The sequence below is a fragment of the Phodopus roborovskii genome, unplaced genomic scaffold, assembly GCF_943737965.1.
Source record: "Phodopus roborovskii unplaced genomic scaffold, PHOROB, whole genome shotgun sequence".
In the NCBI taxonomy this organism is placed as follows: Eukaryota; Metazoa; Chordata; class Mammalia; order Rodentia; family Cricetidae; genus Phodopus; species Phodopus roborovskii.
Genome location: NW_026126443.1, coordinates 959153 through 977711, shown reverse-complemented (window position 1 = coordinate 977711; position 18559 = coordinate 959153). Strand labels below are relative to the sequence as shown.

At 42.9% G+C, this 18559-nt stretch overlaps 1 protein-coding gene across 1 annotated transcript in view; it reads right to left on the bottom strand.

The window, feature by feature from the left end:
* Window positions 1–2124: 2124 nt before the first annotated feature.
* Window positions 2125–18559, bottom strand: part of Nr4a3 (nuclear receptor subfamily 4 group A member 3) — a 36524-nt gene continuing 20089 nt past the window's right edge. The window contains exons 6-8 of the mRNA XM_051187774.1: window positions 16324–16523; window positions 13252–13430; window positions 2125–2496 (exon numbers count right to left, since the gene is read on the bottom strand). Of these exons, the coding sequence (XP_051043731.1) occupies window positions 2249–2496; window positions 13252–13430; window positions 16324–16523 (627 nt within the window). The 3' untranslated portion in view covers window positions 2125–2248. The remainder of the gene's footprint in view (window positions 2497–13251; window positions 13431–16323; window positions 16524–18559) is intronic.

Below are 18559 nucleotides of genomic sequence, written 5' to 3'. Positions count from 1 at the left end.
CTACTTTATTCAAGGCTGTCTGCAGGTAAAATGTTAACATGAGTGACAATGCTTAAAAAAGTCTATTTTCCTATAGATGCAGTGTTATAGGAGAAGGACTAAGCAAAGGTAAATAAAGTCTTAGTCTCAATTCTGTTACAGTTGTTGGCCCTGCAACGGGGCCCCAGTTTTCTCCATTGCGAATTTCAGGAGATCTGATCAGATAATGAGCCAGGCCCCTTCCAAGTCTGAGGTTCGAACTCCTAGTATTCCAGGCCCTGTCATCTTGATAGAAAAGTAATATCTTTCATAAAATCCCACACAAACAAAGTACATGATCAAATATCTGGATGATTTGGGAGGGAAAAAAAGAAAGGATATGATTTGTTATCTGGGTTATACTTTGCAGCAATTAAGCAATTCATTTGGCATTTGTTTGATTGTATAATTTAATGACAATATAAACAGCATAGTTTTGTTATTTTTTTAAAAGACTAAAGCAAAAATGATTTAAAGCTAACAAAAGCTACTGTGACAACAGTTTGACATTCAAAGTTTGATTCTTAGCAAAACGGCCAAAGGTACCTTGACTTGATACAGAGTATATAATATAAAGACTTTTAGACCTAAAAATCTTCAAACATTATTTGAATTTAGCAAAACATAAGCAAAATTTTCATATCAAAGTGCTAAACAGTGCTGCCTTAAAGGTCACTGCAAATGAAGGATAAAATAATGGCGTGGGAAGTGACATTTATTGTACAAATGGTTAATAAAAAGACACATTATAAATATATATGTAACTGCTATGTTTATATATATATATGCTTATTTAATTTCTAATTGGTGTATCCAAGTCACCACAAACACCCCATTTGATTATTCTGTCACTCAGCCTCCAGGAGCTGGTGGTCTTGCAATAAATACAGGCAAAGCTATTACAATATAACGTGCATACAAATGTTCATACAAATAAGGACACTATGCAACAAATTATTTCATAATATGGCATCAACAGTAGAAACATATAAAAGGGGGCACAAACACGGAATGTTGAACTGCAACCCACTAATCTTTTCTAGTACTCACGTTAATACTATGTTTTTATTTTTTATTTTTTTAAAAAGATGATTCACTTGCTTCCCAAAATTGTCTCTTTAACCAATAACAAAAATTAAATTTTATATATATATATAAATCCTTATCACCTCTGGTGCTTACCCTGTATGACCCAGTTCCTACTCATTTGCATGTTCTCCTTGAAGGGAAGCAAACGCTTGATTGATTCACCCAACACTTCTTGGGCTTCTGAATGGATGAACCAGAAGTCGATACAACCTTAGTAGGCTTAGAGAACTATGTCCAGGTTGACAGAATACAATGAACGCAATTGTATGCAATCCATTTTAATAACATGATCCCCCTGCAGGAGAGCTGGATAGTCATCAGGGGGCAAATTCCATCAAGATGGCCTGAAAGTCTTAGATGGGCCACACCTCTGAAGATTTCTACAGGGCAGGCAGATCAAACCTTTGCTAGGAAAATGAGCATGTCATTTGCTAACATGACTGCCTCCTTATTTTCATATAAAATAAGGGAGAGTTCACAAACAAGACTTAGTAAGACAGCACTTTAAAAAATTGCACTTGTATATAGAAGCAAACAGCCGTTATCATTTTGCTAAGTCTGATTTGTAGATAGTCTTCCATCTTTTGCCATTTTTTTTTTCTGTTTTCTTTTTTAAGAAGAAGAAAGAAATGTAGAGAAGGGAATTTTCTGCCTTGTTTGCATGACATATGTACCCTTGATATAGGAAGTATATCATAAAGGGATCAGTCTTAAGACACAGTCTACCCTGGTGAACAGCCCTTGACTGTTCTTGTTTGTAAATACAAAGCAACCATAATTGTATTCCCCAGAAAGAGTTTTAAACAGTTACATTATCCTTCCCCCCCCCCCTGCTGGGACAGCATCATCCAAAAGTGCTTTGTCAGCAATTTCTTAGAAAAGCCTCATGAACTATATACCCCTCCCACCCCACCCACCAAAGCCTAAATACAAAACACAACCCCAACACAATACTCTGCAAGGTTTCTGGCTTTAGGTTGTAAGGAAAAGTGCCAGAAAAAAAAAAAAAAGAAAAAAAAAAAAGTCTTTGCTTTCTATGGGAGCTGCTTTTCCCCTGAAGGAAGGACAGAGTGCCAGGTGTTCAGACCCATCCTTTTGCTAGCTTAATGATCAGGTGGCAACAGAGCAAGGGGTTCTCTGCTCAAAAAGGCAGGGTATCAAGGAAGAGCTTGTCGATTATAGAAGGTGGGGCCACCAAGTCCTCCAGCTTCAGGTAGAAGATGCGCTGGAGGCCCTGGGTGCAGATCTTCCTCAGTTCCACCAGTGCACGAAGGACCTTGGGTTCGGTGGGCTCCAGGGCCTGCCCCTTCCTCTGATGGTCCTTTAAGCTGCTTGTGATCTTGTTGCATAGCTCCTCCACTCTCTTTGGTTCTTTTAACCCATGTCGCTCTGCAGAAGGACAGAGGAGGGTAAGTTTGGGTGGGGGCAGGTAAGTTTAAGGAAGGTCCTTCTTTCCTGTCAGATGGGTTAGGTATTTTACAATCAGAATGTCCTTTGTGGACTGGGGTGATAGCCCTGTTAGTAGCTCTGTCACGATCAGCTTTGGATTCTTCAGAACCGCCAAGTGATGGCGCATGCGTATAATTCCAGCACTTGGGAGGCAGAACCTGCAGCACTCCTGGGGCTTGCTGGCCAGCCAGTATTGTCTACTTGGCACAGAGTTAACTTTCTGTCCTGAAGCAAGAGGGAGCCATTGATGTGAGCCTCTCAATGCCTGATCCTATGTTTCCATGCTAGCTGGTTTTGGGAAAAGCCAGCTTCCCTTTCCTTGCTTTGCTTCTTCTCTCAGAACACTCTGACTTATGCCTGGCACTCGACTCTGGAACTCAGAAGCAGAGAAGGAAAATTCACGGCACAGGGGGCGTGGGGGAGCGGGGAGACAAGGAGTAGACACAGAAAGCACCTCTTATTTCCACAAAACTATACAGGAAAGTATTCCCATGTTGACGTTCTCCAACACACAGTTGCAGAAAGCTGGTGTTTAAAGCCCATTTTCCAGGCAGTTTGTCCTCTGGCTGAAAAGCGGGGTTGGGATCTCACTATGATACAGGAGCCAAACATCCTATACAAGTGACTTTGCTCTCACAGCCTGTGTAGAGCAGAACCTCTTTTCCAAGAGAAGATTGGGGTCTCCTTTATCCCAGTTTTCCTCTGTTGGTATATTTATATCCAAAAACCGTGTGTGTGTGCATGTGTGCGTGTATGTGTGTGCGCGCGTGCACGCGTGTGAGTGCCAGAGAGAGAGACAGAGAGAGAGAGGAAAACTATTTCCCTGAAGCAAAAGCAAAAAACAAAACACAAACAAACAAACAAAAACAAAAAAACAAGTATCCAGGCATTTTTCATTCTTGTCCCAAAAGGAAGAGGCTTGTAAACCAGGAAAATTGCCTTCTCAGTGTGGCTAGGGTGTACGAGTTGGTTAAGAGTTTTCCTCACTAGGGCCTTATTAAGGGAGGAGGCTGGACACTAAGGCCCCTTCCAGAGCTGATGGGTCAAGATGTATTGAAGTACAGCAGGGAAATCACTCCCAGTGTCTCAGTGGACTGTGGCTTGCAGGTTTCTGGTCTAATGAAGTGTTCTATAGAAAAGAAGCCTGGGGTTTAGAAGTGAATCCAGTTCTGACTCTGCCCTTTACCCTGTGTACCTGTCTCTTCGACTCAGTGTCTTCCTAGCAAAATGGGAGTTACAGGGTAGAAAATGCACAGGTTGGAATCCTACGCCTCCTGTTCAAACATTTTGTAGTGAATTGGCAGAAGAGTGTGATCTTATATAAATGTCCTCCAACTAAGATGATGTTACAGATGCCAACTGTAGAGTGCTACACACCAGGATAATCAACACCTGAGACAATGGCTGATGCTTGGTGAGTGCTGCAAGACCAAACAGAAAGCAGAGCCCCAACACCCCAAGCTCTGTGGCTCTTAACTTTGCATGCCCTCAGAAACTATCGGTTACCCAGGTGCAAAACTCCCCACTAAATGCATAGCCCTTGTGTTTCAAGCTCAAAAGAAACACCAAGAGTGAACCTTGAGGGATTCTGCTTTCAGTGGTCCTCTGCTGAAAGTTTTATTCTATGCCCAAAGTATAGAACCAGGTGGCAAATTTGGCAGTAAGTTTCAAGAGGTATAGTATGTTCATAGCTCTGACCAAGCTACCCCATTCTTGGGAACCTATCCAATGAAGAAAGTCAACAGAAAACAACATTTGCATTTGTGGAAATATTTGGTGCAGCATTTATCTATTATGACCCCACACCCAAGAACCCAAACAAAGGAAATACTGGGAGAGATACAGGGTTGGAGAACAGGGAAACTGTTGAGTAAATAATGGCATGTCCACACAGTGGAAGATCCTAAAACTATCAGGGATAATGAAGATTATTAAACAAGATAGAAAAATATAAATAACACTAAATGAATAAGAGAATATTAAGTAGCGCCTAGGCCATTATCACACCTATGCAAAAATAATACTAAAAATCTGGGCTTGATGAGATGGCTGAGCAGTTAAATGTATTTTGTACCAACTCTGATGCTCTGAGTTCAGTCTCTGGTCTCCACATGGTATAAGGAGAGATGTAGCTCCCCCATGTTGCCTTCTTGATCTCCAAAAATACACTGTGGAATGTGCACGCATTCCAACATACACACAAAATAAATAAGTGTATATTTTTCTTCACATAAAGGATGAAAAGAAACAAAATGTGAAAATATCCATGAGATAACTGGATGTCTCTCTTACCTTTCTTTTGGAATTTCTAGGTTAGTGTTATTTGGAGAATAATGTTAAGATAGAACAAGGTGGGTGATAGTCCTGCATGAAGCCCTGCCATATGTATATCACAGCCAAGCACTAACTTGCTGGTATTAAATTCTATTAGTACTGAGATACATTAAATCTGATTTACAAGCTCAGGAGAGGAGGTGTCTACCACAATCAACTACCAGTCCATTAACTGAGGCTTTCCCATCCTTCCAGGGCTTCCTGTCTCAGAGCATCCAAGATCCCACACTCATTATCAGGATGAAGAAACTGAGCAATTTGTCGGGTGTGATGCGGGAGGGGGGTCGATTGATCGTGGGACCTTAAAGCCAGACTTTCTCATGGCCAAACTCACAGACGGGAGCATGGAGTTTTCTCTGCTCTTCAGCCAGTCTGGCTGCTCAATAACTATGGTAACCATTATTTATTCAGCGAATTGAAGTGGAGATCGATACCTCCTGCCAGCTGGAACAACCAGGCCTGGAATTCCTTGAGGAATTCATAGACACTCCTATTAGGAGCCAAAGGCACCTCATTCCTTCTTTGTTGTTGCGAACACTCACAGGATCTGTGGCTTCTTTAGTTTTCCATAGGAGCTAAGATAAAATTCAGTCTCTGTGTATACTCCTGCCAGCAGCCAGCAAGGTTTTCAGATCACCAGGGAGTCACCAAGTATCTGGAACCTTCTCAGCAATTTAAAATTCCTTAAAATTCTAATTACTAACATTTAGTTGAAGGGACACCCTCCTGCCCCCCTTTGCAAATTGGCAAATAGCTACAGAAATGAAATCCAGAGTTCATAAATACAGAGGAAGAGGGAGAGTCAGATATTTGGATTTTCTTCTTTTCTAGATAATTATGTATAGAAGATCAAGCTTTTTCTGGGCAGGAGGGGTGCAGCTTGGTGGTAGAGTACTTGCCTGGCATGTGTGATGCACGAGGTTGGATCCTCAGCAAAGAAAATAAAATTTCTCCCTATGGTTTGATCCAATGAGCTTTTTGCATTGGATGTATACAATATTCATCCTGCCTTTCAGTATTTTAACACAAGCATTATGTTTCCAAGACATAAAAAACTGAATTCATAGTCACAATTAAGTATTGGCAATACGTCACAAACATTGTGTGTACATTGGAAGGGATTTAATCCGCTCTGTTTAAATTCCCACCTAAGAGAAGAATGTCCACTACAAAACCAGAGTCAGGTTCCAGCTAGACTGGCAGGTCAGTCATTTCAATCTGCTGAAATAATCATCTAATAGCTCTTGGATTATACTCTCTTACTTGGATTATTTTATCTCAGAAAGAGACAGGACTGTTAGCTTTAATTAATATATAAGAAGACTCAAAGAGTTAAGTGAAATTCACAAGTGGCCAGTTTCTTTCAAACCACATCTGAGAGAACTTCGCTCATGGCCGGCTGGCTATCTGCCTTTGACTGTCTTTAGTGGTTAGAAAGTTTCTCCTCATTTTGATATGAACTGGCCTTCCTTTAGCACCCCCTTACTATCTATGTATTTAATTACTAGTGGCTAACTACTTCTTTCAATAGATGTTTATTAAGGACCTAATCTGTGGCAAGCAGTGCTGTAGACAATGTGCTCTGAGCAGTGAAGAAAACACAGCACACGCCACCCAGTGGGGCAGTTCTCATCTTAAGACAAGTTTGGATTCCTGTGCCTGTTAGCTATCCATGCCCCCAGATGGCTCCCTCCCCCCCCCCCCCCCGCAGGAAGAGCTCAGGAGGGAGTTGGAAGAAAGATAGGAGGAGAGGAAGGAGGAGGAGAGTTGGAGAGAAGAGGGGAGGAGGGGGGAGCGGGTGGGCTGATTGAGTAAAATAATGAGACACTTAAGTCCATGCCCCTGTCCTTCCCTCTTCAGCTGGTTAAGATTCACTCATCTCAGATTCAACCCTCCATCAAGGAAACTTCCTTCTTGGCTCTTAGTCTAGGTCAGATCCTCTTATAATACAGGATCCTCTCCCTTCCCAGGACATGCAAGTTTGAAATCTGACATTCATGTGACAATTGCCTGTCTCTTTCATTAGTTTTAAGCTCCCTGGAGAAATGCCCTATATTTGCTCACTGTGGTCTCATCTCCTCTACCAACCCTAGCACATCAGGGACACCTAATACACATCTGATAGGTGAATCTGTAAGATGGAAGACCAAAGTTGTTTAAGAAGTGGTTAAATAAACTCTAAATGTGGAAGTTGCTCAGATTAAAAGGATGAGTTGGGAGTTGCTAAGACACCTGCTCACAATAGTAGAATTTTATAAACTCTCAGACTTCCCATGCAGGAGCTCTCTCTCCACACCTCTCAGCTCTGTCAGCTATTAGCCGGGTGACTTTGGGTCTGTTTTCACGCTTGTGAAAGAGGGCTAAAACGGCAGTCACCTCTTATCTTGCCGTGAGAATTAAATGATCTTTACATGCAGAGTACTTGGAATAGTGCCAGGCATATAGTAGGCACTTAATAAATACTTGCAAATACTCTGTGCATTTGAAACTCAGTTCATTACCTTCCATGTGGGCCATAGCTCTGAGTTCAACTGCATGGAGATCTCGCCCCAAACTCTTCTGGGGATCCCTTCTGGGGGCCATTAATTTAACCTACCCCAGTACCTTCAGTTACTGTCTGTGTGGTGTTCCTCACATCTGTGTTCTTCTCTCAATTCCAACTTCCCCTGGAGAAGATCTCTACTATCTGCTGCCTATATTGTTTTAATTGCTCTTGACGGGATCCTTGCTGGGATCCATCCCAGGTACTTCCAAATGTATTAAACATTAGGACTGCACATGTAAAACTCTTGGCACAGTGCCAGGTACTGGCTAAGAAATACTTGCTATTATTAATATCAAAGAATCCCAAATACCAATAGGTTCTCCTGTTCCTCCAAGAATGGCTGCCATCCCAGCAGCATCAACATAACCTAGGAGCTTGTGAGGAATGCAGAACCTTGGGCCCTGATCCCGGGCCACACAACCAGAACATGGAACCCTATATCTAGTGCTCAGTGCCCTGTATGCTGGGTGGGGAAGCTCAATCCTAGTACCGACGAGCTGCTGGTCAGCATCTCTACCCTGCTGTGGGCACCTAGTCTCAGTAACCTTCACTTCTCAAGGCAGCTTATTTTAATTTCATGTGGTTCCACCTGTGAGAACTCTCCCGAGGGAGTTCATTCCAACTACAGTTTTGCCTTAGCTTCTTATACTGAGCTAACTTCTGCTGTTTTACAGTTTTCATTTCTGCACCAGGTTCTCATCCTCAGAGCAGAGAGTATTGGATGGAGAAAGGGATGGACAGTATCCAGCAGCAGCCCATCCCCCTAGACAGCTTTTTGAGCAGGTCTTGGGACACTGGCCAGCTTAGAGATGACACAGTGCCAGCCAACAAGGAAGAGAAACGGGGCCGGTACTGAAGCAGCAAACATCAAACGGACTTCCTGCTCTAACCCCAGCCTCTTTCTCTAGGAAGTCATGCTGCTGCCCTTTGCTGTGTCACATGTCCTCTACTGACTGGTGGGCAGTCCCAGAAGTCACACTAGTCAGGAAGCCACAAGTCAGGTGGAGGTGGACAAGGGCTTTCCTCCTTTGAGTGGGTGTCTGTCTCTTTAAGACCATGACTCTTTAATGGTAAGGGACTATGTACCTGGCATATGGCAGATGCTCCATACGCATCAAATGAGTTCATCTGAATTGAAATTGGTCAGCTCTTGGGAAGTCAGACTATTTTCTAACAACAATGGTAGGCTAAAAATAATTTAGGTTTTCCTAATTTGAGACTTGCTGATATTTACAAGCCAATTATTCAACTATATTGGTCATGTATTAAGGTAATTTTAAAGATTAATGAGATCCTCTTTGCCCTAAGGCTTTTGTTTGAGCACCAATGTGTAACCCAAGTGCCTAGAATGTGCCACAGTAGGAAATCGTGTGTGTGTGTGTGTGTGTGTGTGTGTGTGTGTGTGTGTGTATTCATAAGTGCTTGTATGTATATGGAGTTGGAGGGGGAGGCGTAAATGGACCTTCTCTACAGTCTTTCCAACCATTGCTTTTTTGTCTGGGGGAAAGCATGTATGTATCATTGTATATTCAAAGACTGGAGAAAAATGAAGCCCATAAAAAGACATAAACAAAGAAAACCCCAAATGTACCATACATACATACATACATACATACATACATACATACATATATTTGTATGGGAACTAAGTATATTCATAGATTCTGAGAACAGTTAGCTCTTGCTGAAAAACAACATTTAGGATAATAACAGTGAAGGCCTGAATGCTTTTTTTCCCCCTTCTGTAGGGTTACACACTAGTTTATCTTTATAAGAATCCTACAAATACATGTTTTTGTCTGCTATAATCTGACTGTGCCCTTCATCGTGTAGTGAAATCAAACCTCAATGTGACAGTATTAAGAGGGGGTGCTTGGAAGGGGCCTCCAAAAAGGCGACAGGAGCTTCTATTGTTTATGTTACCCATGCTGTGGCTGTTTGTCATAGAAACCTAAATGGTCTAAGACCTTACCTCCATGAGAAATAAAAAACTGATTTTCAGAAAAGACAAGGGATTGCTCAAAATCATGCAGTTATGAAGTGGCCAGATAAAGATTTGAGCTTCTATCTCTAGTCTCCAAATTCTTCAACTGCCCCCTTTCTTTTCCAAACTACATTATTCATCCATACTTGCCTTTGCCTTGAGTTTGATGAAAATTCAGAAAGGCCATGTATTCAAAGTGAGCAGAGAAGCTCTAGAAAGACAGGTGGAGGGATCAGCCAACAATTGATCCTGCCATATCCCCTAGATCCTGCCTTTTTTCCTCCTCTGTCTTAGAGGTCATGTCTCAAGAAGATCAGGGAAAACAGATAGAACAGAAAGGACTCATTGTTTTACTTGACAGAAGGCTTTAGTCAGGAAAGGAATGCCTTGGGGGAATTATCAAAACATTTGGGCATCAAAATTTCCTCTGCAACATGGTTCCAAAGGACCTGTTTGATCACATTTCCCTATCAATCACTGATGGGAAATAAAAGCTTACAGTCCAAGGTTAATTCATAGTATGAGGCCACAAGGTAAATATCTCAATAAATCAGTTGTTTCCCTGAAAATCCTTTACACTTTCTGAGAGTTCAGAGAGTGAACTCAAGCTGGTGCCTTCGGAGGCAGTGAAACTGTCTCCCAGAGTGGACATATGTAGATTTAATGTCTGCCATGAATTCAGTTTGGCTACATCATCAACCTAGTTTTTTGTAACCTACACTGCCACCCTATGGAATGGATGTTATTATTCCTATTATGTGGATGAAGAAACGAAGCACAGAGAAGAGAAATGCGTTACTCAATCTCCTTTGCTGATGAAACACCAGAGTCCAGATTAATAAAAGAGTTGCTAGAACCTATGCTTTTCCTGCCATGCCAAACTGCCTCTTCCTCTAGCAAATGTCTACCTGGGCAGTGGGCTGGTCAACTCTGATCACAAAACAGCTCAAAGGGATGAAGAGACCAGCATCATCTTCCTCAGTTCCTACTCTGGACTCTGTGGACTTTAGGTTGGAAACACCTGGTACCCTCATGTCCATTAAGTTCCACAGTAAAACAGAACTAGAACTTGGCCTCATGGCCACGCCCTCCCTGAGAGCTGCGGTCCTGACACTGTGTAACTTCCTCCTACCCTAACCAACATTGTGCTCAGAGTTGCCTGCTATTGTAGATCATTCTAGAACGCAAGTCTGGCTATCTTGTTCCTCTGTGCAAAACTTTTTGTGATCTTCCACTGATCTCAGGACAGATCCCATCTGTTTGATTAGGTGTGGAAGGCTGAGGAAAGGCTCAGTATCCTACAACACTCTTCTCGTCAGTCTAGGGCTTCTCCCATCACTATTTCCTCTGTAGGTCAGCCATATTCACAATGGCTTCAGGAAATTTTCGTGTATGCCTATAACTATTATTCCCTCCACAGTAGCCTGGAAACACTTTCTGCTTCCTCGCCTGTGGTCTCTTGACATTTAGTCCCACTCAACCCTCTGCATCCTATGGATTAATTTACACACGCTATCTCCTCCAGGGATGTGTGCTGTCATCTTTGAAAACCCAGTGACATGTGAGACAGCTCCTAGACCAGTGAACATATATTCAACTCCCATTTCCATAGTGATAGGGCAATGAAGTGGTTTTAAAAGTTACAGAAAACTAACACAGGTTCAAAACAGTTTGTCTCTGGGCATTGGTGGTGCACACCTTTAATATCAGCACTTGGGAGGCAGAGGCAGGCAGATCTCTGTGAGTTCAAGACCAGCCTGGTCTACAAGAGCTAGTTCTAGGACAGGCTCCAAAGCAATACAGAGAAACCCTGTCTCAAAAAACCAAAAAAAAAAAAAAAACCAAACAAAACCAAATAAAACCAACCCCCACCCCCACAAAAACAAAATAAAAACAAACAAACAAACAAAAACAAACAAACAAACATTTTGTCTCTTGTAAATGAACTCCATTCTATACTTTCCAGTTTTGGAAGTCTAACTGTCCCAGAAATGCTGAATGGGTCTGATATGGATCTGAAGACCTAGGAGACAAGGTGACCTTGGGGCTAGTCTCATTAGTCTCAATAGTATTGGGAGTGAAGTGCTTGGGTCTTGCACACCAATTTTATTTGATTTTTTTTTTTTTTTTTTTTTTTGGTACTCTGCTATGACATCAGAAAGCCCTGTCAGTGGAATACATTTCTTCTGTCTTTGCTCTTGTTTCAGTTTTGGAAGACTATGACGGCCCTTTTAACAGCTGAGCTTCTTACCCTGGTTCAGACCAGGAGGAAAAAGTCAGGCATATGGCCAGCCTGGCATCTACAAACATACAAATGCATGCAAACCATGCTTAGGCTAGTGGTTCTCAACCTTCTGTAACCCCTTAATGCAGTTCCTCAAGTTGTGATGACCCTTAATTATAATATTATTTTTATTGCTACTTCATAACTATAATTTTGCAACTGTTATGAATCATAATGTAAATATCTGATATGCAGATTGCCTTAGGCAACTTTTGTGAAAGGGTCATTCGTCAACCCCTTCCTGCTTGGGGTCATGACCCACAGATTGACAACCACTAGATTAGGCAAAGCAAGGCTGCATCAGAAAGAAGAGGCCAGTTTGCTGAGGACACAATCAGTACCACCTATCTAGCTGGGAAATGTTTCTCTAGTCTAGAGCATATGCACTCTCAACTGGATTTGCAGTCAATCAGCCTAGCTGGGCTTGGGTCTGACCCCAAAGATGAGCTTCAAATCCTGTCACTGTCTCCCGATTAAGATGAAACCTAACAAGAAACTTCATGAAGGATTAAGGGGAGCCAGAGCAGTGCCTCCAGAGCACAGGGTGATGGGACAAGGAGCAGGAGAGCAGAATAATATAGAAATTGAACTTTCTTTTTGAGATAGGGTTTCCCTGTGTAACCCTGGATGTCCTGAAACTTGCTCTGTAGACCAGGCTGGCCTCAAACTCACAAAGATCTGCCAGCCTCTACCTCCTGAATGCTGGGATTAAAGGTGTGTGCCACCACTGCCTGGCTGAACATTTTTTTTTTTTTTTTGAATGTGTGTGTATTTTCTTGGTGTGTGTAAGCCAGAGAACATCCTTGCTTGGGTCCTTGAGATTATCTTCTTTAGGAATACCACCAACCTTTCTTATTAGCCTGGAGCTCACTGATTAGCCAAGACTGGCTTGCCAGCGATCCCTCAGGGATCCTCCTGTCTCTCCCTCCTCAGTGCTGGGCTCACCAGCCCACGCCACCACATCCAGCTTTTATATGGGTTTGGGGATTGAACTTGTGCTTGCAAGGCACCCCTGGAGCTAGTTCCTCAGCCCCAGAAACTGAATGAAGTTTACACTTCTGTTTTTGAACATTAAAAAAAAAAAACTGTGGAGTTGAGTCATTTTCATTTTTTTACAATAACACACTTTTTTTCCCCTCAATTCTCTCCCAATCAGGATTAGTAAATGAAGCTGTCTTCCCTATGCCTGTAGTTCTTTGATTTACTTTAAGTCTCTAGGCAAGAACAGGGAAGGGGCCCATAGGAATGGCAGGGTGGTTAAGGTTATCTTTCTAGAAACCATGAAGTAAAAACAGCCTTGAAGTAGCTAGGTCAGCTGCCAACAGCTCCAGAGCAATCGGGTTTTGAGGATAACTCAATAGCACCAACTCTTTCTCCTACAAGCTCTTAAAAGTAAGCTGGGGATGCATGTTTCCTTTACTTAAACTAGATAAAACTTGGTGGACTTCAGAAAAGTGGCAGTCATTTTCCTAGTTAGTTGTAAAGAAGTCCAGAAACCACCTGGACACAGGCAAGAGAAAAGGCTGACTTTTAGAAGCTGGCACTTACCTGTGATCATGCTCAGTGCTGACAGGCAGGCTAAGGCTTGGATATCAAGGTTCAGGCTCTGCAAATTTAAAGAAAAGTCTTTAATGGAGTCGAGCCACTCCCCAAATCCACGAAGGCACTGAAGTCGATGCAGGACAAGTCCATTGCAGAACACAAACTTATCTTCAGCAGTGTTTGACCTGGGGGGGGGGGGGTGGGCAGAGGAGGAGAGACACATTAGATAGGGCTTCTCAATCTGGCTAACACCGCAACACCATAGTGCGCAGGTACCAACAGCATCATTGGGCAGCAATGGAAACTGTGTGCCATACCACCTGGAAAAAGGCACGCTCCTGGGACTGAACAACCTGCACCGTCTACCCGTGATAACATCCTGTCCTTAGGGAATATGAGCTGACACACCTGCTGTCTGGTGCTAGAATCAGCTGCTGGCTTGTCTGGGATGGAATGTGGAGAAAGCAAGCCCTCAAAGAATATCCAGGGCAGTGGTTCCCAAACTGTAGGTGGAAACCCCTTGGTCAGGGTCAAATGACCCCTTTCACGGGGTCACCTAAGACCATCTGCATGTCAGACATTTACCTTACGAATCACAACAGTAGCAATATGAAGTAGCAATGAAAGTAATTTTATAGTGGGGGAGAGGGGATCACAGGAGTCCCTCACAACACCAGGCCCATTAGGGTCCCTCACAGGACTCAGGAGAGAGTCGTGAGATCCTCACCTGAGATTATAGCCACGGACTCCCTCCGGCCTTTCTACACTCAGAAGTGCTCCATCCTGCCACGTGCAGTCAAGAGAGCTGCTGATGTGGTTAGAAGGTAGAAAACTGACTTGGAGGGGGTGTCCATCTATGCAGCCTTTGCTAGGTCATTATCCATGCTAGATGTGACTTGTTGGTGATATGTCTTCAGGGGTGGGTGCGCATATTCTTGTAATCAAACCCTCATATATGCTCCTGTTAGTCTTAACCCAGTAAACATACTGGTTCCATCCTGAGCCTGGATAAAAGCACTTCCTTGGCTTATTGTTGGTCCCTGTCTGGGGTGAATAGACCCTTGTTATGATGTTTCCTCAAGAAAAGTCATACAATGGCCTCTCTCTGTAGTGAAGAGAAGACTTCCCTTTGAGGTTCTGGAGTCAAAGCTGCCCCCTTATTTTCTTAATTGCCAGAAGCTGATAAGGCCCAAGGCTAGACTCTACAATTCCATTATGAAAATTCAAAGCAAGTTTCTCCAAGTGACAGTCATAGAGTCAAAGGTAGCAGAACACATTGTCCCTTTGAACTTAAATGAGGGGGCTATAGAGGGCTATCTCTAAAACTGCCAATGGTTTATACTGTGTTTGTGATTGTCCCCTTTCTCTCTTATAAAACAGCGCCCTGGAACATGTACTTGCACGTGTTGGCTTAGTAGGGTAACCTTGGGCACCCCTTTCATCTCTCTGGACTTCCTTTCTCTTATCTATGAAACAGGAATTCAATCATAATTTCCTAAGGTTGCAGAGGGAATTAATAAAATGAAAGCTTTTTTTTTTTTTTTTTTTTTTTTTTTTAGCCCATGCACAGTGCCTAGCTCACAGGATGATTCAGAGAATATTAGGTGTAACTGATTCTCAATTCTGTGGGATCCTTACTTTAATCTTGGATTTTCCTAAATTTTAAGATACCTTGCTCCATATTTCTCTCTAGGTCGATTGCACTCATAATCCAGCGTCTTTCTAACTGGGCTTCTGGATGAATAGCTGTATTCATTCCTTCACTCAGCAGGTATTTACTGAGCACCATAGATGTGCTGCTTCTAGAGACAGGCACTGCAGAGAGCTTGGTGAAGTCTGTCGTCCACCTGCATGGGGCTTATCTTCTGCATAACCCTTTGTTACATGCCTAAGATGACAGGCACATCTCTACTGGCTCCCACATGCACTGGACTGGCTGAAGTTAAGCTAAAACCTGGCACTCTAGCCACAACTCCATCCCATCCTTCCCTTGGATCCCTCCACAAGGGGCAGATGGACAGAATGTTTCCATCTCAGGGTCTGAGCGTGGACTTCCAACCACTGGTTTCAGAATTAAGAGAGTATGAGTTAAAACGAAGATTTCAGTATTATTCTATACCCTACTCCACCTCAAGGCATAGCAACTACATTTTAAGCAGGGGTTTCTGGTGTCACAATATGAAATGGGACCAGGTGGTAGAGAGTAGAAAGGGGAGAATGATGGGTTTTCTTATAACATCTGGCAAAATGTAGATGCTATCTTTGAAATATATAATTGAAATGAAGCAAGGAAGATGGAATTACATATGCCCTGGGTCAATAAAAACTAATTGTGTGTGTGTGTGTATGTATACACACACACATACACACAAACACACATTTTTATTTAAAGGACATGTGTGGAGAGGAGCTTAAGTCTGAAGTTCAAGCTATTTGAAAAGTCACTTCCTATTGGTCAAGGCAATGCACATCTGGGTCCTAGCACTCTGGAGATTAGAGCAAAGAAGTTTCCAAGCTCAAGGTCAGCTGTGAGTCTAAGATCAGGCTAAGCTACGTAGTGGACTTATATATCTGTAAGTAAATAAATAAATTATAGATAGATAGGTAGAATTCATGTTTGCTGCCTGTTTGCTGCCACTGAACACTAGAGAATGAACAAAATCGTTTGACCCAAGAACTCAGCTGTGGAACTTTCAGAGGCCTTCAGGAATATTGCAAGTCACTTGTGAAATAAAAACTCATAAGGCAAACCCAGCATTTCCACAAACACCATCCGCACCCCAAGAATAGTCTTAGAGCCACAGACTTGAGGAACCACCAGATCCATCCTCTATTTTGCACAGAAAAGATCTGGATTTCTAGTGAGGCATCACTGTGCTCTGAGCCTTGCAATGTGTCTACTCCCATTAGACGTCAGTCACACTGGAACCCAGGGTCCTGAATGCCACCCCAACATTCTTTCTATTTCCCCACTGCTCAGTGTTTTAATGCTTGAATACGTTTCATCTCAGCTTCTTCAACAAATTCCCCATGGTTACAACTGAGAAGGCTGAGGGAAGATAAAATAATAACACATACCTGATGGAAAGTCTAAGAACAAACAGCTCCAAAAAGGCTGACTCTATAAGTAACGTCTGATCTTCTTTGGGGAGATCAGTGAATCCTGGGATCTTTTCTGCCCAGCTTCTGGATACATCAATAGAGGCCGTCAAGAGGTTGTAGAACTGCTGCACGTGCTCAGCATCTGTGCCTGCAGTGGCCTGGTCGGTGGGACAGTACTGGAAGGAATATACGGAGAGCATTAGCCTGATTGCATGGGGATGGTGCCATCTTTTGAGACTGGCTCTGCTCAGATGTCAATGCCTAAATCCTTCCCCCATTATAAGACCCATTAACATTCACAGCCGCATCTGATCCTCCAATGGCCCTGGGATTTATTGTTGTTATCTGACATATAGAAGTCCCTTCAAGTCCCATCAGGGCAGGGGGCTTGTTGATGTCACCTGGAGAGCTTTATACAGCACTTGTGTCTTAGCTCTGTCCCCAGAGAGGCCAATTTAAGTGAAGTCTGCCCTCTGGGAACTTTGAAAGCTCCTCAGATGATACCACAGAGCATCCCTCAGGGGAAACCACTGTCCACATGGAAACCATTGCCCTAGGGTTGGGGGTCTGAGTAGGCCTTCTGGCTCTGTGAGTTCTGCTGTTGCATTGTGGTCTCCCAAAAAGATGCTCCCAATAAGGAGCCAGGGATTTTCAAAGTATAGTCTCTAGATCAGTAGGGTCAGCAACACCTGGTAGTGTGCTAGAAATGACAACCCCAGGCCTGCTTCATTAGAAACTCTGGAGATGGGTCCAACATACTGCTTCGGATCAAAGCTTCTTATAAAAGCTGATGGCTTTAATGTACATGGAAGTGTGAAAATTGCACAATTAACCAATAAGAAAGAGAAAAGATGATTGGGTTTTGTTTGCTGCTGATGAATTTCTATGAGATAAATCTGGAAGTGTGTGTGTTGGGTGGGGGATTCCTCCATGGCAGAGCCTAGAGAGCTATATGCCATCATACTTGGGAATTATGGTTGCTTATATTAATCAAAATTAGATAAAGTCAAAAGTTCAGTTGTTGTTTTTAAATCACATTAGCCATATTTCAGGCGCTTAAAAGTCGAGTAAGGTGGGGTACATCCTCATCATCACGTAAAGACACACTAGACAGCACAGACCTAGGAACTTGGGAGCAGAAGGTGAGGAAGAAGAGGAAGACAGGGGAGAAAGACAACAAAAAAGAAGGGGGAGGAGTGGGAAGATGAGTGGGGAGGAGTTCTCACCCAAGCTTTTGGCCACTCTGGTAGAGGCACAGGTTTGCCTGACTCAATGCAGACAAAAACTTTCTCTGCATTAGGTGGGATGATCTATGCGGCACAGGAAAAATCAAGGGAAAACAACAGCACAGAGATGTGAGAGACGTGGTGTGAACAGGCGCATCCATCACTGCCCTCTCTATGTTCACTGTGAAGGGCAACTTTGTAGCACCCACCACTTGATCCTCAGGGAAGCTATGAAATGCTCCCAGGGTACATAAGTGATGATGGTAAGCCAGGGCTTAAGTGCCTCGGATTTTATGCTCTTTACCTCTGGACTTTGGTTTTTATATTTTGAGACAGGGACTACTATGGGGCCATAACTGGCCTGAATCTCACTACATAGACCTCAAACTTGCAGCAATCCTCCTGCCTCTGCTTCCTGAGTGCTGGGACTACAGGCTAACTGTTGATATGTCTGCTTACTACTTATATGGAATGATTAAGACTCTGATGTTTAATCCTCTGCATCCCTGAAGCATTCCAAAAAGGCTTGATGCCAAGGATCAAACTCACTGCCTTGTGCATGTTAGGTAAGTGCTCTATCACCAAGCTGCATCCCCACTGACTTCATTTCTTTTTAGTACAAGAAAGTGTGTCTGTTTTTGTTTGTTTGTTTTCCCCCAGAAGCAGTAACACCTAAAAGTACAGATATCAGATGTTGAGCCCATAGAATTTAACCCTAGTTTTATTTGGGCCCCTAATTTGTGAAATACTGTAGGGATGCCCAGTTTTCTTCTCCATGGAGTCGGGATAATAACATCAACACTCTTTTGTGATGGCCCTTCTATAGGAAGGGCCTGAGATGCAGAGAGAGTTAAATAGCAGATGATGATGATGTTACTGATAGAGTTCCCATCTATTGATTGAGTGGGAACTGTATTGTATTAAGCAGAAGCTTTCTAATTTTCACCTTAACCTTCTAAGATTTTGTAAAATCAGGTCTAGTTCAG